At 39.5% G+C, this 21,832-nt stretch overlaps 1 protein-coding gene across 2 annotated transcripts in view; it reads right to left on the reverse strand.

Moving 5' to 3' along the window:
• Positions 1-21,832, reverse strand: part of LOC149777703 (steroid 17-alpha-hydroxylase/17,20 lyase-like) — a 42,085-nt gene that overhangs the window by 12,423 nt on the left and 7,830 nt on the right. The window contains exons 2-7 of one of the 2 annotated variants that reach the window (XM_089938756.1): positions 21,429-21,631; positions 18,987-19,193; positions 17,854-17,992; positions 16,016-16,229; positions 9,959-10,010; positions 71-198 (exon numbers count right to left, since the gene is read on the reverse strand). In XM_089938756.1, the coding sequence (XP_089794882.1) occupies positions 71-198; positions 9,959-10,010; positions 16,016-16,229; positions 17,854-17,992; positions 18,987-19,193; positions 21,429-21,631 (943 nt within the window). The remainder of the gene's footprint in view (positions 1-70; positions 199-9,958; positions 10,011-16,015; positions 16,230-17,853; positions 17,993-18,986; positions 19,194-21,428; positions 21,632-21,832) is intronic. The other variant, XM_089938757.1, reaches the window with a different exon arrangement.

The raw sequence follows: 21,832 nt of genomic DNA on the forward strand, positions 1-21,832 counted from the left end.
CCAGTAAATTATATAATACGATAATCCTATGCGTGGAGTTGTTGCTAAGTATCGATTAGTCAACACTTACGATTGTCTCAAAACATGCTCTGCTGGCAGAATTCCACCATTCTCGTCTAGGAAACGTTCAGGCCTGAATACCCAGGGGTCGTCCCATATCGCTGCATCATGATGAATTGTCCAGATATTGATTATTATCTAGGAAACAAAGATAAACTGTGCTCTAATACGCATGAAAGCAAACAAATTTTGATCCACGATGGCAGCGCTATAGTGTATAGTATTTAACATTAGGTATTTCTCTAAGTCAAGGATAACATATAGGGCAGTAGTAATAGGGAGCTGTTTAGGGACAACGGAATTCCAGTCAAAAAGGTCGTGGGCATGAATAGGGACAATGGGAATTTAACGTGGGGAACATAGTACAGGAAATTTGGGTACAATATGACTTTAACATGGGAATGTTGGGCCTGTTTAGGGACAGAAAAGTATTATGACTATATAGGGACAATATGAATGGAACAGGTGAGGTGACGTCACGGTACTAATGATTGGTAACAATGTAGCAAGAGGCTGACCTCAATTAGACCAAACAGCGGGGAAAATACCTAGAAAACTTGGCGGGAACGGGGCTGACGGGACATAGACATATATAACACATACAACATACAGACATGGATGAACATCTATCTATTACACAAATAACTATACAACAGACACAACAAAATTTAGACAAGGAAGCAAATATTTTCGAGACATATGAGTGGCCCTGAAAAGTTCCTTTGGTTTTTATGTTAACATCATTCCGTTAACATATAGGACATCGCATGGTTCTTCTTGCCTACCTCAAACTTCTTCTGACTTCTGGACCATACAAACAACCTTGTCTCTCCACATAAATACTTCCTTTCTCAACGATCGCATCGGTGATTTGGATGATTGTCCATGATGATTTGACATACATGTTTAAGTCCGCACGGAATAGCATCAACGATACGAGAGTAGATGCTTCAACATTAGTCCACATCTTGTGAACCAAACAGGTGAAGGGAATGAAATGAACTGCCGTTATTTATAGTGGAAAAGCGGATCGAAACGGATTGAGTGTTTTTTTTCTTCACCTGTTACAAAATTGAGCCACCGTCTGGAGTCTGTCTTCCAATCCGGAGAGAGTTGCCTGTGACGTAACATTCCTATATAGATGCGTTAGCGTCTTTGCTCTGTGAATCCATGCGATAGAGTTTTCAAACATGACGGAACCTAAGAAGTGCACCGGCCATGAAGACGAGAAGCGATGGTATCGCATCGGCTACCAAAGTCAACACAGTCTTGCTTCAGAAGAGACCGATTTTAATTGGCATTTAGTCGATTTTCTTTCTTCTTCGCAAGAATTTGTTCCGATACCAGTACCTTTGCCTACGTCTCCTTCTTTACCACACGTCAAGGGTTTCAAACAGAGGCAGAAAGAAGAATTTAATAATTTTTTACAACAGCTGAAAGAAGCAGAACAAGCATTTCTAATTCAACAGCAACAGCGAGAAGAAGAAGAGGAAAGAAGTTAACGACAGAAAGAACATCAGAAAAGAAGCGCCGTCTAAGAGAGAAGGAGGACAGTGCAAGTCAAACGGTGACGGTACTCTTAGATATTTTGGCAGAGTTAAGGAGTCTGAAACAAATGTATCATACGTCTTTATTACGACCCAAGAGAAAATGACCTTCCCGAGCCAAACAGTCCAACCCTGTTACTACGCCTGAGATACCAACCCTAGTCATTTCTATCAAATCATTCACAGGTACAAGTCCAGAAGTTGGTATTGGCCGTGGCAAAAGCTTAAGGCAGTTAAAACAGATTACGTCCCGTACCTGAGTTTTAAAAAACAAAACAAATGCCCAACGGTCCCTTTAAGGGCCACCCACGTCAAACAAAAGAGATATTATTAATTTTGCCAAAATCAATTAAAATTCAAAATCCTTTTTTTTTGCTCCATGATGTACAAGTGTGATTGTGTGAGTGTAGGTCCTTATTCTAAACAATCAAAACCAAGAGACACTTACGTTTTCAGTCTGGTCTATTCTGGTACAAATTTTATAATCTCATTCACAACACAACACTTCATAAAGTTTATATACTTCTTTGTCCAATCTCTGTACTTCACTTTCACAGTTTTCTCATCCTCTTCTTCTTCACCTTCTCCTCGTCTTCTCTTCCTCTCTTTTTTATTCTTCTTGACGTGTCTGGGGTCTTCTTTTTAGGAGGATACCTTCCTGTTCCGAACCCCTCTTTTCCTCTTGTTCCTGTTGTTTGTTAGGGCATTCTGAAGACCAATGTCCGTTTTCATGACAATGATAGCAGGTATCTTGACCTTTGTTTCTTCTGGCACTTGCCCTGCCTTTTTCACAGTCTGGAAACTCTGTAGCCCAGATATAGCATGTATCTTTACTTTTATCTCGGAAGGAGGGGAGTAGTCCGTCGGCTTGTCTGAATAAAAGTTTCATATGACACCTCGCAAAGCTCTGATGAGAAGTTTAATTTGTGTGGGCTCTTCTATCGTTCTGGTCGGTTTGAGAGTGAAATTAATACTAGGAGAATAGACACTGGTCCTTTATATAAACACTGGTCTGACATGGATATAAAGGTGCCCATGGCGTTCAAAATGTAGTCATTTGACTTATTGCAGTCAAGATGAAACAATCGCATCATTTCGTGGAGAAAGGAGAAGAAAGTAAGAGGCAGAAATGTCCAATGTACCGCTGAAGAAAGCAGAAGAGTTAGTCGCCGATGTATGTGATTCTTTGTTAACCACACTGAAACGACAATGTGAAGCCAATGAAGACGATCGCTTCAGACTTTCCATTTATCGCGACAGTTTGAAGTATCCCGTTTGGATCGAGTTTAGCAGCCAAGCAGAATTGACAACTTCAAAATTCATCGACAAGATTCAACACGTGCAACAATCCAACGACAAGTTTCACATCACCGATGGAAAAGCGACACTGTTCATGATCCACGTTTTACTTCCACAAGTCACAGGACACAAAAAAAGTTTTATTGGTGGACGATCATCGCAGCACCAGAAAGAATCTCGTCTGAATTAACAATCCTCAAGACAAGATGTGTTTATACCTTACTGTCGTGGTGGGACGAACGTATGCCGACAAGAATAACACGGTAGAATGGAAAAGAGCCTGGGAGATCATTCGAAAATCGAACCGAGTCAAACAAAGAAATGAAGCAGAACTATTGTTACACCAAGCGGAGCTATCCAAAAACACACCCTTTGGTATTCCTGAAATGCAAAAATTGCAAGGCGTCCTAGCTCCACGCTACACCTATTAAAGTGCATCCACAAGAGATACGCGGACCGTTGTTGTTTCGTAGAAAAGATTTCAAAGACGGAATATACATTCACGTCTATCATCACGATGAGCATTTCGATGCCCTTACCAGTAACTGCCCACTCCTGGAATACAGTTATTACTGTGAGAAATGTGACTATGCCTATAACAATCGAGATCAACACAAACATTGTGGATCGAAACGTGAGGGATGTTTGGCCTCTCAACCCTGTCTGGACGAAGGACAAGAACGAGTGCATTGCCTTGCTTGTCAGCGAACTTTTGTAAGTCCAACATGTTACCAACGACATCTAAAGACGCAAGGTTCACAACAGAAACGTGCTTACCAACTCCTGAGGTGTGGACAAGGCATACGTACCAAAAGTGCCAAGTGACACGTTTGTCGAGGAAAGAAACAATGTCACATTTGTCGCCAAATCGTGGAATTGGAACACGAATGCTGCATTCAAAAATACCATTCCAAACAAGAGAAGGAAGATGACCAAAAATAAAGGAAATTCATCTTTTTAGATTTAGAATGCATTCACATTCCTAACCACTGTGCTGCTCATCAAGCGTACGAGAAGTGAATACAGGAGCCAATCTTTGTTCATTGCCCTCACTGCACCTTCCACACAGGCTTACCTACCGCTACCAACGTGACCAATCCGTCACCCAGTTCTTCTCTGCAAGATCTACAAAAGCAACCCTTGTGGGTGTGGTGTGGAGAACGTGTGTCTTAAATTCAAATCGTCTTTTTCTGCCAAATCTTTGTGGTGTGTTGTGTCATCGGTTCGCGCTTTGAAAGATGCTGTATTGAAACACAGTAAAGAATTTCTCCAAAATGTCATCATCGACAAACAAAACCAAAAAGAAGCTTTCTTCATTGCATGCAAAAATGTCGTGTTTCAAACAGACAAAGACATTTGGGGTCGGCGAGAAACTCCTATAAATGCCCTCGTTGCTGATAAGTCAGGCATTCCTGCATCCCTGACGTCACAGCAAGGACAAGGCAAAAGGAGACGACTAAGACACGCCACAGAGAACTTCACACTGACAAAGATAGAAAGACTAAGAAAAGAAGAAATGCTCGAGACTTATAAGTTTTTGATTATTACAAATCAGAGAGAAAAATGATGCACCGAGAGTCTTGAGACTGTTCCAAGTCGGAACTAGATCTGATTGCCATGCCACCCACGATGATAACATTGCAAAAATCCCAATGGGTCGAATTTCATCCCATCTCCGCTGTCAAGGACTCAGGATCAGCTCCCATCGAGTTTAAAATCAAAGAAGAGCCCGAAGATTACATTGATCTGATTAGCAGTTACTTTTACTTAAAAGTGAAAGTGACCGACACATGGATGGATGATCCCGATATAAAGTACAAATATAAAGTAGCTCCCGTCATTAATTTCACGCATTCCTTGTTCAGTGGAGTGGATTCGTACTTGAATAACAAACTTGTCAGTAGCAGCATGGACACTTACCCTTACCGAGCGTACCTGGAGAATCTCTTGACGTACGGAAAAGAAGCCAAAAACACCCATCTGGAAGAAAATTACTTGAGATGGTACTTGTCCCTGTATGACGCCACGGGACAATTAGGAACCAACACCAGTCACGGATTACGTACGAGGATTATGCAGAAGGTTGCACTTTGTTGGCCTTTGATTTCACCCCAGACCAATGCAGCGACGAGGGACATTTCCAACCTAAAATATCTGGCCAAATTGTTGTGAAACTTCAGTTTTTAAAGCCAATAGGGATGGTGCGGAGGTTGTAGGTGACCCAGGATTCGGCGCCATGTAGGAGGGTCGTCGGTACGACAGCTCCGTAGACGCTGATCTTTGTATCTGTGTTAAGACTGGCATTGTGCTAGACTCGTTTATAGAGTCCGCCAAAGGCGGTGTTTGCCTTGGCCAGTCTGTTGTCTATTTCGTTGTCAATCTTGACATCAAAAGGATATCACACAGTCAAGGTAGGTGAACTGGTGGACTACGTTCAGCTTTGTTTGATGAATGAATATGCTTGGTGGTCGATACCCTTCCATGGGAGCAGGTTGGTGAAGTACCTCAGTTTTCTTTAGGTTGATTTCAAGACCAAAGAGCTGGCAAGCTTCTTCAAAGCGGGATAGTACGCGCTGTAAGGCAGCTTCCGTGTGAGCAGCAAGTGCGTCGTCTTCTGCGAAGAGAAGTTCTCTAATCAGTTTTTTTCAAGGTCTTGGTGTGGGCATGAAGTCGCATTAAGTTGAAGAGGTTGCCATCAGACCGAAATCGGATATAGATGCCATCTTTGTCATCAAGGTCTTGTGTTGCTTTTTAGAGCATCATGCTAAAGAAGATTGAGAACAGTGTGTGGGCTAAAACGCTGCCTTATTTCATGCCATTTACAATGGGGAAGGTTTGTGACAGATCGTTATTGTTTCTGACCTGACCAAGCTGGTCTTCATGTAGTTGGATGATCATGGTAAGGAATTTAGGAGGACAACCAAGCTTTTCAAGGATTTTCCACAGTCCAGTTCTGCTCACCGTATCAAATGCCTTCGTCAGGTCCACAAATGTGATGTACAGTCCTTTGTATTGTTCTCGGCGTTTTTCCTGGATCTGTCTCGGGACGAACACCATTTCAGTTGTGCCTATATTGGCTCTGAAGCCACATTGACTCTCTGTAGCATGTTCTTCTGCAATGGTGGGTACCAGTCTGTTTAGCAACACTCTAGCAAGGATTTTGCCTGCAATAGAGCGTAGAGTTATCCTAAGGTAGTTTGAGCAGTCAGACTTTTCCCCATTATTTTTGTACAAGGTGATGCTGACTGCATCTCAGAGGTCTTGTGGAAGTTTACCTTGCTCCAAGTAGCAAACGAAGAACCGGTGGATGCAATGCTAGGCATCCTCTCTTCCATATCTCTGGTGGGATACCATCTTTATATGCAGCATTTCCTGTCTTCAGTTGTTCTATGGCTTTTGAAGTCTCTTGCAGTGTGGGTGAATCATCAAGTTCCATCTTAGGTGGCTGTTGTGGGATACGATATATAGCTGCCTCCTGGACTGTACGGCTAGTGCTGAAGAGGGTGTGGAAGTGCTCTGACCAGCGGTTCAGTATAGATTCCCTGTCAGTGAGTAGCTCTTGGCCATCTGTACTCCGTAGGGGGCTAGGCATTTGGAAGGAAGGACCATACACTGATTTCAGCGCTTCAGAGAACCCCTTGTAGTCAACAGTGTCAGCATACAGCTGGGTTCTTTCTGCAAACTTTGTCCACCATTCCTTTTGTATGTCTCGGAGACTGCATTGGAGGGAACTGCATATAACTGCAGATACTGGTGAATCCAAGGATTTCTTCTGTGGTTTGCAGAATGGCAGCCTTGATGTGATTCCACATCTCTTCCGGAGGTAGATCTGGCGCACAATTAAGTTCTTTCAGTGTAGACTGCAGGCTCTCTTGAAAATCTGCCTTGACGTTTTCAGACAACAGGTTTTTGATCCGGAGCTTCCTTTTCGGAGTTCTTCCTTGTTGTTTCGGCCTGGGCTTCAAGTGGAAGTCGAACTTGCATCGGACAAGACGATGATCTGTGTGGCAGTCTGCACTGGGCATCACTCTGGTATGAAAGACATCTTTTATATCCCTATGGCGTACTATGATGCAATCGATTAGGTGTCAGTATTTTGATGTAGGATGCATCCAGGTAGTTTTCGGGCTGTCTTTCTGCTAAAATACGGTGTTTGTTATGGTGAGCTGTAATTCTGCTCAAAATTCAAGAAGCAAGCGCCCATTGTCATTACAGCCACCAACGCCATATTTCACAAGGACGGCTTTCCAGGCTTCTGAGGCTCGGCCCACTCTGGTACTGGAATCTCCGAGGATGATTATTTTGTCGATCTCTGAAACGCTTTTGATAAGCATGCGTAAGTCAGCGTAGAATTTATCCTTTTCAGAAGGATCTGCTTTGAGTGTTGGAGGATATACACTGAAGAGTGTGGCGTGTTGTTGGTTCCCTAACGGGTGACACATGAACATGATGCGGTCGTTGCGACCAGTGGGAAGGTTTGTTAACTTGGTGGCGATTGTGTCCTTGACCATGAAACCGACTCCTGAAAGTCGTTTTTCAGTTTTTAGTTTTCCTGACCAGTACAGGGTGTATCCAGCGCAGAGTTCTCTCAAACTTGCCTCCTCTCAAAGACGGACTTCGCTAAGGCGAGAGAGTTCGTGTGCGATTAAGGCAAAGCGTCGTTCTGGTCTGTTGATGTCGGTTGAGTCTCGCATTTTTCTGTCATGAATCAGGTGGAGCACGCCTTGTTTTGTCTGTTAAGTTTCGATCGCATTGGAAGATGCCCGTTGCCAGCGGCAGGCCAACGGGGGGGTGGGGGGTGGGGTGGGGGTGGGTGCGGGTAAGGAGACGAGCTTTGGTTAGACGATCTTCTCTAGGCCCCTCTCCATGCGAAGCAGGCAGTGCTGTCCCTAGAAAAGGCTGCTTGGTCACTCAGGCTGCTGCCGGGTGATGGTGTCGTCTCCTGATCATTACCAGACGGCCAAAGGCCTGAGTCGCCTGCATGCAGGATTGGGACTGCGGTCTTTTAGCAGCCGTTTTCGCCCCTTTCCCATCGTTGCAGGGCTTGATAGAGTCGAACGTAAACAGTAGACAGCAATGGACCTTTGAGGTGGAGTGCAGTCTGCGCAAACTGGCCCCACCCTTTAAACATGGGGTTCATCTGCCATGCCACAGCAAGCCAGGAGGGTGACAGCGAGGTCCGCAGGCCGTAGGTGTTATATCGGGGTTTCTCTCTTATAGGCAGATGGCCAACCATGACTGAAGAGATCAGCCTTCCCTGCTATTTCATTCTATAGCTGGTCGGCCACAGCCGCAATCCACTAGTACATATGGTGCGCCTTGGTCCCGAACACTTGGCCGTTAATCTGTAGAGACCTTCCGCCCTAGCCGGTGACTTCCCTGTAGTAGTTCATACGCCTAGTGATGCAGTGTGAATATCACCCACCCACCCCCAATAATGACGTTTGGCCCGCCAGCTGAAGCGGTGTACCGGGGTATGCCAGGAATAATTTCTTCTTGGAGGCAGCCGCGAGAGATTTGGGAGATGGATGAGGACCAGTGTGTCCGTCCATTCAGAGAATGCCGCTGCCAGACAACAAACGTACTACCTCTATCTAAAGTCCCCTATAATCTATTTAATGTAATGATAAACAACATAGAACGCTCTGTTGACCTCAGTAAAATTAATTTATCACAATTTGCTGACGACAGTGGCATATAGAAAGCTGGCAACCCACGCAGCCAACAGATAATTACTGAACTGCAAGCCAATTTAACTAACATCGGCAAATGGGCTGGCAAACGGGGGTTCAAACTATCAAAATGAAAATCAACTGGAGTACTATTCTCCCCCCATAAATGGTACATTATAGAACCCCCAACCTTTTACATTCAATGAGAACTATTCAAATTTGAAAAAGTCGCTATGGTTTAGGTATGTGTTACGACCAGCACCTCTCATGGAATCATCATATCACCGAAATAGTACTAAAATGTAACGGAGACCTTAATCTCCTGAAAAAACATCAAAGGTTTACTATGGGGTGCAGACAAAGGCACATTAGTACCACTCTACAGGGCTTTAATTAGATCCAAACTGGATTATGGATGTCAGATCTACGCATCTGCCACACCATCCATTATCAAACGTCTTGATATAGTTCAAGCTACAGATCTGCGTATATGTACAGGCACACTCCAAAATACCTCTAAAGAAGAACTATAGATTCTAGCAGACTAAACATCTTAAACATTAAGAAGAGTAGAGTTACCATTATGATATGCAGCCAGAATCTGCATTCACAACCCCAGCCATCCCACAAGGGTCATCATTAACAAACGCAACATCCCATTTAGCCGGAGACTCGTCCCCCTTCCACCATCAGGAAAAAAAGATCCACTCATTATGTAAATAACTATAACTCAACTGCATTCGTGCAGAAACAACACGATATCCAGACTAGTCAGGGCTATACATGCTATGGTGAAGCACTCACATTGTGGTGATTTAGTTAAGTTTATATATCAATACGGAAACATTTTTCGTATTACATTCATGATTATCCATTTTACAAAGAACGGGATCAATAATTCTCTCTCTCTGTCTGTCTGTCTGTCTCTCTCTCTCTATCTCTCTTATCCGTCTCAGTTAGTAATTAGTCAATGGAGATCTTTAATCTGAGACATTAAATTAGTTTGGTAGTTGGCAAGTTATCTAGTTTACTATTTCGCAAGGTACCTACACAAATAGTTATTGGCCTGCTTAATTCTGATTGCATTGTAATTAGGCTGTTGGAAGTGCCAATATATACCTTTCTAGAAGCAATCAACGCGGAGAACGAAAAAGATATTTTACTGTTCTGGATTTCATATGTTAGTTCTTATCTGCCTATTTATCAAGTGATCAACTTGCTTACCGGAAATGTTTACACATTGTTTTCATTATCATCAATACAAATGTAACATTTCAAATGTTAATAAATGTGCAGTTCTGTTCAGATTATGCTATCGTCGTTATTTCATTTTTACCAAAAGCAGATTCCCAATTGCCTTCAAAATATTTCAGTTGTTACCGTTGCTTCTTTAGGTATGGTATATCCTTCAAGTTCTGTATCTTCCATGGCGCTAAAAACAAAAAGGAAAGACAAAAAATTGTACAAACTTAAAAGCCATATGCAAATTACATAGATCTTTCTGCAATATCGCGGCATCCATTGTTTGAGTTGTTTAACTACTTTAGCACATATAATTGTAATCTAAACATTTGCAAATACTACCACTAATATGTGATTCCTTTTTATCAAAAAGATAGAGAAAGAAAGTGAGTACATGTACATCGTAAAAGTAAAATTGATCGATGGACTATATTGATAACGAATCGAACCAAATTCTAGAACAGTCAAGACTAGTCTTGAGAATACTTGCATTCTAGCAATAGTACTTCTTAATGACTGTCAATAAATTTAATTTTAATTAGCGAGTGACAGTTCTCGATAAGTCAGTATCGTATAACCTTCTAGATTAGAATTCTACTGTAGTACAAATTTGAGCGATATGTGCAGATTAAATCAGATTAAATCAGTCACATTTGTGTTCCCATTACTTATCCGCAAAGCAAAACATTTTTGAACAATTACTAATGGAGTATAATGGTTTCAAAGCAAAAATGAGAGAGCTGGCAAAGTTATGTTTGTGTACATCACTGTCTCGCATCATAGATGACAAAACTAAAAATATTAAATTTTAACAATTCTTCACAGCATGACTATCCAAGCTCTATTAAAAATTAAAATTCAAACATTAATTGAGCACTCGTACTTTTGCAATATTTTTCACACCAGCACACTCGTGTCCATATCCAGTAACATTAAAATAAAAGCAAAGCTGTATACCGCTGAAACACATAACTACGTTAGCGTATTGTTAATACAGTCAACTCCGCTTATATGCATAGCCTCGGGACCGGACCCAAGCTATGCATATAAACGGAGTATGCATTTAAGCGGAATTCAAGTATATTTATAATATAAAATGGGACCATACTTTCGCTATACACTTAAGCGATCTATGCAATTAAGCGATATGCATTTAAGTGGAGCCGACTGTATTTGAATTTGGAATAATACACTAAATCTCTCTTAGCATCTTGGGATTCACTGAATACGTATTAATCAGGGTAATATTATTACAGAAGTAACTCTAAATTGTACTAATTTTTAGTTTGTTCAACGTCAGTATGGGTATTCGTTCTCGAGAAGTATCTGCTATGATATTTGTCAGGTTCTGAGGGTTCGCATTGGCATCAACTGCATTTAAGACCAACAACGTATAGGTATAAACAATTATTTGAAAACCTGTCAATACGACTATCAACTAACAACGAGCAGAGATGACAAGATTTTCAAGATGTCTATCCTTGCCATCAAGTTGGAGGCATCAATTTCTCTTCCGTCAAAGTATATATATTGAGAAGCATTTTATTAACTCTCCATTTCAATGTGCCCATTTGTAAAGAAGTATTTTATTAACTCTCCATTTCAACGTGCCTATTTGTAATGAAGCATTTTATTAACTCTCCATTTCAACGTGCTCTTTTGTTAAGAAGTATTTTATTACCTATCCATTTCAATGTGCCCATTTCTAAAGAAGTATTTTATTACCTCTCCAAATCAATGTTCGCGTTTGTAAGAATTCTTTTATTAACTCTCCATTTCAATGTGCCCATTTGTAGAGATGTATTTTGTTACCTCTCCAAATCAATGTACCCGTTTGTAAGAAGTCTTTTGTTAACTCCCCATTTCAATGTACCCGTTTGTTAAGAATTGTCAAGCAAGATTTTCAGTATCGATAATATGGCGGCTATATTGAAGGTTTGATAATGGAAACCCTATAGCAATACGACATTGTATTCATCGGAGAAGAAGCGATCGCAAAATTTATAAGACGACGTCCATCGCAGGCATGCTTGCGGTCGGCTCAGCGTTAATATTATTATTAATAAAATACGCAGTATATGACATGTGTATTAAATAACTCACATGTCACTATCGCCATCTATTTAAGAGTAAAATGTACAAGAAGAGGACCACCATGTTGGCCATATCTGATGTCAGAGTCATGCGGAACCAACTAGATATAAGCAAGGCCTTCTAATAAAAGCCATGTCTCGCTATGGCCGTCATTTTAGGAGAAGTAAATAAAATAAGGATTCAGTTGCTACGCTGGAGGTCAATTTGCAAAAAATAAATTTTGTACCAATTAGAACCGAGACCTGATAAAGAAATCCACCTGCTGATTTAACCTTTGATCCAGGAAGAACAACAATAATAGGATTTTCAAGATGGTCACCGTGATGTCCATAATGGATATTAAATCGGTACATTTTCAACTGTATCTCATAGGCAGCGTTTTAGTAGAATTCAATGCCAATACCTTTTAGGATGGGAAATCATGACAACTTTTAAGATGGCCGTCTTAAAAGCTAGACTAGATACGTGATGGTTACATCATTTCGAACCAATGAGACATCACAGGTACCATAGGGGCAAAGCTAAAATTATTTTCAAATGATAGCCACATTGTTTGATTTAGGACCAGGTAGATATTGGATGAGTGTACATCAAGTTGCATGTCAGTATTCCTGCAGTTTAGGAGCAGCAGCGATAGCAAACTAACGTAAGATGTCTCACGTTGACGATAAACAATCATGTAAGTTCATTTGGTTCATGACGAGTAGAGTAGGGAGTCAAATTCCGCCAGATAAAACCTACATCTCTTCTCAATAAAGAAAATACAGCCGTACGGAAGTCTTTGAACTTCATTGAAACCTGTCAGTAAATAAGTCTTTTCTTGTTTACCTTCCCAAGTGAAAACCATGAAAGACCTTAAATTTGACAATGTTTCCACATCGCATATTGTACAGAAGCATGACTGATATTTTGGTTTTAAGAGCAATGAAAAGGCAGATGAATCAGTCAAAACTGTCCTGCTGTCACCAGTTTCCGACTGAACATTCCATGTGCTAATTACAGCTATTACATGAATCTAGGTGTTATACATACCTGGTAAAGATATTTCAAATGAAGACTGTACAAGCAGAGTTCGGACCATAAATTCTAATTGTATAGCGACTCCCCTTATAGGTGAAAAGAAAATCGAAGATATGATACGGTACAGCGAAATCCTCTTTCAGGACACAGAAAACCAACCAAACATTCCTCCGCAAAAGTGAAAATACATTCCATGCCAGTGTTCACTTACAGCAGAACACATTCTTGGTCGCTGCATGGAAGTTCATTTATAAAGATTACGAAAATCTTGCACTTTGTGGAAAAAAGCGGTTTATAAAGTAGGTTTTGACAATATTGTTTTGACCTATTTTATATATTTTATCCTAGTACTTTTGTTGCAACTTTCAATAAATTTTAGCATATACATTTTTAAACATTATCGTAATTGACATCTAGCTTAAGTTTTAATAGAAGGGTTTGTCTTCCTTATTGGTTTGTAGGTGTATCCTTTACATTGTAGAACTTGTTTTGTTTTTAAATCGGTGCTACAAATCTGTCATGTTAGAGGTGCCATTAAATCTCCTTGCATACGTCCTATTCATGCATAAAAGACTTCTGAGGCTTGTTTTTGAGTCTCCAGGCTCATGTGCCATTCGTGCCGAGTCATTTTTTCTAGGCATGAGGAAATATCTTTAACTGACTTGATAGTGATCCAATTCATGCATATTTATGTGTAAAAATCAATTAGAACATAATATTTTCACGTCATGGAAAGTTACGTCAAAGATAAACGTCAAAAAACGGTTAAACGAGAACTTTTATCCATAATATATTTATTTACGAATTTGGCTATATTATGGGGTACAGGAATTCATATTGGACCTCGAAACGTACAGTTGGCTTAAAACACAACAGACGTTATATACAAATGGAAAACATTGTTGAGTTGGTGGGAATCAATTATCGACAACGTGGGCGAATGTCACAGAATAAGGCAAGAACTAACATGGTTTCGCTTTAGAACGATTTGATCATTTTTGTCGTACATGCGCACAACATTACATAGGGTGGATAATTGTTTTTCTAGTTAAGCAAATGAACTAGCATGTATCTCGTGGTAGATGACTTGCGGCGAGAGACACAAAAGCACGGTATACACGGGTATTTGACCCTTACTAATACTCATTCTCCTGTAGATTTAATGCAAGTTTCTTTTATAATTGACACATTGGTCTTTTGGATCTTGTCAAAGAGTGAAGTTCTCCATTTTTGTTCTACAGCCATAGGGGTACGTGTTACATGTTTTTTAAATTTCATATATGAAGCATATTAAGTTTTAATGTCGTAGCGTGAAACGTTGCCTTTACCACTACGAATATTCGAAACGGTGTGAACGTTTGAATTGTTACAAGTTGTAGCTGTCTGTGCGTATGTATGTGCGGGTATATCAGGCTGTCGGTCTGGCCGTCTGTATGGGGATATAAGTAGGTGTGACCATCAAGACCATACAAGAACGGAACTGCTGATTTGTAAACTTCTGCGCATGGTGGATCCATGAAGGGTGTGTGTGGCCAATACAAGTGTGGGCCAACCCAAGAATGCAGGAGAACTGTGTGGTTTGACAATGGACACGTGAGCCATGTCACAATGTTTCCTTTGCCAGTTTTACAAGTATTTATGTGTCATACGTGGCTGTGAACTATACTATAAATGAATAAAAAATCATCTGTTTGGTACAATTGTTTTGTTGACTGCAATTGAATATATTTGTTTCAATTGATGGTGTTGTTTCAACTGATGTACAATTTGAGTTACTTTCATTACCTGAGATTATTTAAATCTCACTTTCATTACACGAGATTGTATGAATCTCACTTTCATTTTAAATATACGAATCACACTTATGTTTTCCCTTTGTGAACGATTGTTTAAATTAATTGAATGAGTCTTATGTTTAGAGTATATACATAATTTTATTAATTCATTTCATAAACTTCCATCTTTCATCACATTGTGTTGTGTTGCCATTTGCTCCAAGCATCCATTCAGGTCAATCCTGCTACAGCGAATGTGCCTTGACTGTAGCTTCTAGTTAAGGAATTGCTTGTCTACCCCGATATACAATATCAATTCCAAGTGTCAATATTAGCGCTTGTCAATTAGTGTGTTTCAATAGAACATAATCCTCCATTTTCAATGGTCTCTTTTACGAATGCAATGACTGTGGCATCATATTTTTCTTGCAAGGTAGCATGTGTTGTTTTTTCTTTCTCGCCATTTCGACTATTGGGAAGGTCATGAACGAATTAGTCCGAAACAAGGCTTAGAGTATATAAATGTCTTAACTGTCTAATCTTTCCCAACATTTCTTTGGTCTACAATTGCACAATAGCATACAAATGTATTTATCTGTTTTGTTGTTTGATTTAGGTTGAAAGGCAATTACTTGCTACGGCAACTGAAGTAATTTTTCTTGAACACGATGGCAGAACAGATTGTTGTGGGCAAGCTTTTTAATCCGCATCGAGCTGCGGAAGCGCAGTGGTTGATACATAATACTCCTTGCAGAACGGTACAGGTTCGATTCCCACCATCGGATCATTCTGGATCCACTCCAGTTGTGTGTCACCGCTCCAGTGGTCTAGTGATTAGAGCGTCCGCCTCGGATGCAGAAGGTCGCGAGTTCGATCCCCGGCAGAGTTATACACAGCTGTCTCGCTTGGCGCAACGCATTAAGAGGTTAGTGTTAGGACTGGTCGGCATGGGGTCAGGATAATGTGACTGAGTAGGACATCATGCTACATGTTTTCGGTATGATGCCCCAGTGCTGGAAATCACAAGAAACTGCCACACTTCAGACATCATATCGATATGACTGAAAAATTGTTAAAGCCACGTTAAAAATCCAAATCACACACACACACACACACACACACACAGACACACACACACACACAGAGTTGGGTGTCCTTGGGGAACACACTTCAAACTACATGTCTCAGCACAATGTGTTGTTCAAAGTGTTGCTTTGACACCACAAATTAACCAACACCATTTATTCCAAAAGTATGATAAGGTACCAATAGAGGAACCGTGACTAAAGAAAACCAAAGTACATACCGATGAGGAGCGGATATAGGCACAGGTGTGATATAGCGCAGTGCCTCCAGTATTACTGCCTCTGTGTAGGACATGGCAGGTCTGTCTTGAAGACTGGGATATCTGTCCAAGCCAACCACTTTGACGATTTCTTGATATATACCATCTACACATTCATGGTGATGAAGAAGGAGCAGGAGAATGCCGAGGATGCTATATGTGACGCTACCAATTCCTGAAAAGATGTGACTTGTCTTATTAGAACTTTCTGAAAATAGTATTTGTTTGTTCAACATTGTACGTGATAACAGATTAAGAAATATTCCTGCACCTAAGCAAGTATAAAAGACCTCGATAAGTCAATATACTGATAAAGGAAAAAGGGGATAATTTAACGATAACCTAAACGTATGCATAAAACTTGGCAAGCCAGTGTTTGGTTGATTGGTTCTGTATTAGTGGCTATTTTAAACACATTATTGCCCATTTCATGTTGAGAAATGAGAGCTGAATGCTTTTCACAAGGACACTACGCCGAAGCCGACTAATTCTGGCCTGGTCGGTTATTGAACCAGGAACCCTCGTATTAGAGTCCACGTTCCACCAACTAAGCTACGTCTACTCTCAAACAGACAATAAGCAAATATAAATATTAAAACATTTTTGGGAACCTTTGCTCCCGTTCATTTCGTTGAAGCAACTCCAATACAAAGCCGATACCTTCGGTTATGATTGCTAGATGCGATATCTATCTTTTGTTTAAATTTTTTATAGTATCCAATTTATCCATAACCCATACTCTCGTTTATGCCAGTACATATGTGATCGACAATAATGTTTTTCTTTCATACAAGTATATTACTAACTGTATTAATGAGAACACGCAGTTTTCAGATGCATTAGGTTATGCTAACAGCTAATTTGTTTTTAACAAAAATATACTAAGCTTCTCCATTACGAAAGAAAAAGATGGTGCTGGGGTTAATCACGGATACACAAATATTTCTTTGGAAAAAATGTAGACGCCTGTAGCAATGTCATTTGTGGCATTTTTAGAAACAATTTGCTTTATAACCAATGGTATGTATAGCATATTACAGAGATTTAGAAAAGTGAATTAATGATTTGCAACAAATCAATCTCTTCATTGTTCCCGGTTTCACGAAGAAGAAAAATAAGATTTGTTTCATTTTCAAGAATAGTAACCGGTAAAAGGTCCAAACACGTTGATAAAAAATGGCCTTTTCTAGCAATGCTCGATTACCTTACATGTATAGTGATTTCACCAACAAGAACTTATTTTATACAATAACATTTTAAATTATTGTTGCTATTTTTGCAAAACGTACAATCTCACATTCAAACGCATACATTGAGAGGACAATGTTTCATCGTTTTAAGTAGGTTAAATCTCAATTTACGCAATGAACTGGACATTGATATTCCACATTGTAACGGTCTTGTTGTTTTGCTATTGATGTTCCACATTTTAACGGCACTGTTATTTTGCTATTGATGTTCCACATTTTAACGGCCCTGTTGTTATGTTGACTTTGCGTGCATGTAAACCAGGCCCAAGCCTGCCAGCAACACCTACAAATCAAGTTTGATCTGAGTAAGAGGTGTTCCTGTATTGTAATCAGGCTCACCACCTACCACCAAGAAAGCCAGATATATTGATATTGATCAGTGGAGTTTCAATTTTGTAGGCCGGTTCATTCTCCAAAAAGGAACTTGTTATGAAACTGTAAAAGGGTGAAGTCCCCCAATGTTTGATTTCTAGGTATGAATCCATTTTATTCTACCACCCTTTGTGTCTTTAAAAAAATCCTTTGAACGGTAAACTTTGCGAACATTACCACCAAATATTACATCCTGGATGATAGCCTTGATATGAGAGTCTGTCAGCCATTCTGTTTCTCCATTAAGCGTTGCTTGCGATTGGAGCTTCAAGAGAACGTCAACCAGTCCACGCTCCCGACCAGCTTCATATGTTTCCTGTTAAAATGTTTAAAGATTGAGTATTTATTGATATGAACAAGTATTCTTCTAACACATTGAAGTGATATGAATAGGTACTCGTCTAAGAATATGACGTGATAAATCTGAAAGCAAGAAAACGACACTTATAAATGTGTACAAGTAAGAGCAAAGCCGTTTATTATAAATTATCTTATTTCATTTTTATTAATCTATAACTTCAAATGAGACACAGTTCACAATATAAACAGTGTGATTACATCCAATATGTTTTAGATTCACGTTGTCCACGCAGCAACAAAACAAGGACGGTATGATGTTGTATCCCTTGATTCAGAAGGCATCCATGATCAATGACAGGATGAAAGCCTTTACAGTCCTCTTTCATATTTAACTAGAAATGAAATGTGAACGATAGTCTGCAAAAACCAACTAAAGACAAATTACCAGCAACCAAGAAAATACGAGTGATTGTTTTGATATTTGAGCTAACTCTAAAGCAATGTCACTCTCAAAGAACATTTATGACGATATGACTAATATCCTGCTACAAACATAGCATTTTGTATCATGACTTGATTTATACAATCATCAATAACACATTTGAAAAAAAACGTGAGTAATATCTGCTTAATAATGTACGGAACGAAAAAGCCTATATTTAATTAACACGTTTAATTCCAATGGTACGTAGAACCAAAATCACGAGGGTAGAAGGAACAACGGTAATAGCAAGAGACATTCTTACAACATCGAGTTGATTTTACGTTCAAGAATTACAAAAATCCAATCGCGCGTGGTAAATGGATACATTTTAATTTTTGTTCCCATAAAATCCTTGCCGTAGGTAAATAAAATTCGATCGAAGTTTAAACAGCAATTAAACCGCCATAGTGTTCGAAAAACGTATTTACCGATTGGCGGACGACGGGAAATGAGTGACAGAACGAAGGTTTATACCATAACCTTGCTTGTCCTTTGACCAGAGGAAATAAAAACAAATTCTAAGCACCTTGTTCGATTGGAAGAATGTTTTCAGTAGTTCTTCTTTAGCTTGCATCGTGCGTCTGTATCTCCGCCCGACTTCCACCGGCAAAAAGCGTAAAAACGGGAACATCCAAAGCATAGTATCGGTCGCTGCTTCGACTGACCCCCTGATTGCCCTGTTGTATTCCCATATCACCTCAGCATCTTTTCCGTCCATCACGGAGCCGGAAAACTGGGTATACATTTCAATCATGTTGATTACACACAAAACCAATCACATCATAGGATTCAATGTAAATTCCCTATCTGGTTCCAAGTTTTAAATGTCAACAATTAAAAGAAACATGCAACTATTGCGTTAAACATTTTACACTAACAAAACCCTGGATTGAAAGTAAAAGAAAAACGTTCTACCTTAAAAGATTCATCCTAGCTTCAAAAGAAATATGCCTAACAAGAATTCTCTAAATGGAATAAAAATTAGGCTGGTATGTAGAATATAATATCTATTAACATCATAACGATTTGTTTGTGTATTGCATCTATGCCTATAATCATGTACGTATATACATATTTTATGCGAATATATACGCAAACATATGTACAAATGCGTATAAATGTCATAAAATGTAAAGAATATAACCAAGTGTTTTAAATGCTGGAGATTGATATAAAGCTTGCCAAATGTTTAGTTAACCAAATGTTTAGTTACAACTGGGTTTTTTTTATTAGACAATTTATATAACTGGTACAGCTGCTTTATCCCATTCCACCTGAAGATAAAAGTTTAAGCTCAGCGCGCTCTAAAATGGAGATTCGTCTGTCAAAGGTTTTAATGTCAACACTTGAAAGAACCATGGAAAAATTGCGCTACAAAGTTGATGCTAACGTAATCCTGGATTGAAAGTTAAAAAAGAACTTTTGTGCCTTAAACTTGGTCTCTAATGGTCAAAATAAATATTGTTTTATTTTACAAATGTTCTGTCAATGCCCTGTTGTAAACTGAACGAAATCACTACTTGCCTAGTGCAAACATGACACTAGACATGCACATTTTGCAATATTACCGCAAGATCAAATAACACTGGATGAATCAGCATAGAAGATACAGACATTCCAATCAGCTATTGAATAGGCAACAGGTAGTCTGTTTTACAGCAAAATCTAACAAAAACACCTAACTTAGCAAAGGAAATCTTTACTATTAACATATTTAATAATTCAGAAAATTATATCATTCTCCATGATACCTGTTGCAGCCATTGCAGTACCAAGCATATTTCGCACAAGGTTCATCTTTAGTAATTACTTTACTATGAAAAGATAATGACAATGTTCAATTTTCTGAGTGAAAATATTGAATTATATTCTTTTGTGAATTTTCGATAAGCTGCATATTACAATGAAACAAGGATTGCCTAAAATCGTTAAGGTTCAGTTTGATGGCATAGCAGTGCCGTACATTACAAGGAGTATCCAACCACCCAGGGACTTCAGTTTATATTTATGTACTGTCACTGGTCACATTCTAGTCTATATTCAATAACCTGGACACTCAAATACTAAACAGTTCTGGTCTATATTTAAAATCATAATGAGACCTCTGGTTTCATGATGTAATGTCACTGCAGAGCATGTCGGGCATGCAGGCATCAATGAACTTGTTTAAATCTTGGCAGATAGTCTGGATTACGCAGTACGTTATTTAAAGTATGGAATAAAAACTTGTATAGTCATACTGTGTCCTCCTACGATACTAAACCTGCCTAGACGCATACAATAACGTTTACGCTCCATTGAGAATACGAAACATCGGGAGGACAAGTGATTTAAAGTGCTGGCCATTATTGATCTCTTCCATATCAGCTCTATTCGCGCTGCTTCGAGTCTTGGATCGACCATTGTACACCAATGATAATGCATTCCTTTAACTTCACATTGCATCATCGGTCTTCTCGTGTTTTCCGGGCTTTTCCTGCCACAAATATATTGGCCACCAAGTATGGCCCATCATGTGTTACAATGCATCAAGCCATCAATGTCCCAAATCACAAATCTACCGAGAGTACATTGATCCCCTAGAAACCCTATATCATTTTCGCAACGCGTTAAACATATACCTTTGTTTTCATCGCGAATTATCGTGATATTTTTTCAATATCGTTGCCGTCATGTCTCACATATTGTCAATCTAATCCAATGGTCTATTACTATTGTTTCTATATCATTGCCGACATGTCTCACACATTATCAATCAAATCCACTGGTCCCTTGCTATTGTTTCAATATCATTGCTGTCACGTGTCACATATTATCAATCTTATCCAATGGTCTTTTGCTATTGTTTCTATTACATCGCCGTCATGTCTCACATATTATCAGTCTAATCCAATGGCCTTTTGCTATTATTTCTATACGTTGTATACGTAAAGAAGGTCAGAAAGACATAGAGAGACGGAGTGTTCACCAGAATCGCTACGATGTTGGCCAGAGAGCTGGACACAAACTCGCTTGGGTTGAAATCTCTTCCTTTTTGATCTGCTACATTCTTAATCAGCTTTTGCAGTTCCTTCTGTGCCATGGTCTCAAACTGCGGGGCACCTTGGCAGTGCGTGCTCAGACCTTCGTACATGATCTTTTTTGATTCAGTTGTTGTCTGTCCGTATTTACCTTCAAGAAAATAATGTTATAATGATGATGTGACTGAAAAACTTACAGCTTAGTACAGGTGAAGTGTTGACAGCTTAGTACAGGTGAAGTGTTGACAGCTTAGTACAGGTGAAGTGTTGACAGCTTAGTACAGGTGCAGTGAATAAATAAAAATGTAACTGATAATCATAACAGAAACCACGCGAAGAACTATAGCACAAA

This window comes from Sinohyriopsis cumingii, chromosome 17 (genome assembly GCF_028554795.1).
Source record: "Sinohyriopsis cumingii isolate HCF-2022 chromosome 17, ASM2855479v2, whole genome shotgun sequence".
Taxonomy (NCBI): Eukaryota; Metazoa; Mollusca; class Bivalvia; order Unionida; family Unionidae; genus Sinohyriopsis; species Sinohyriopsis cumingii.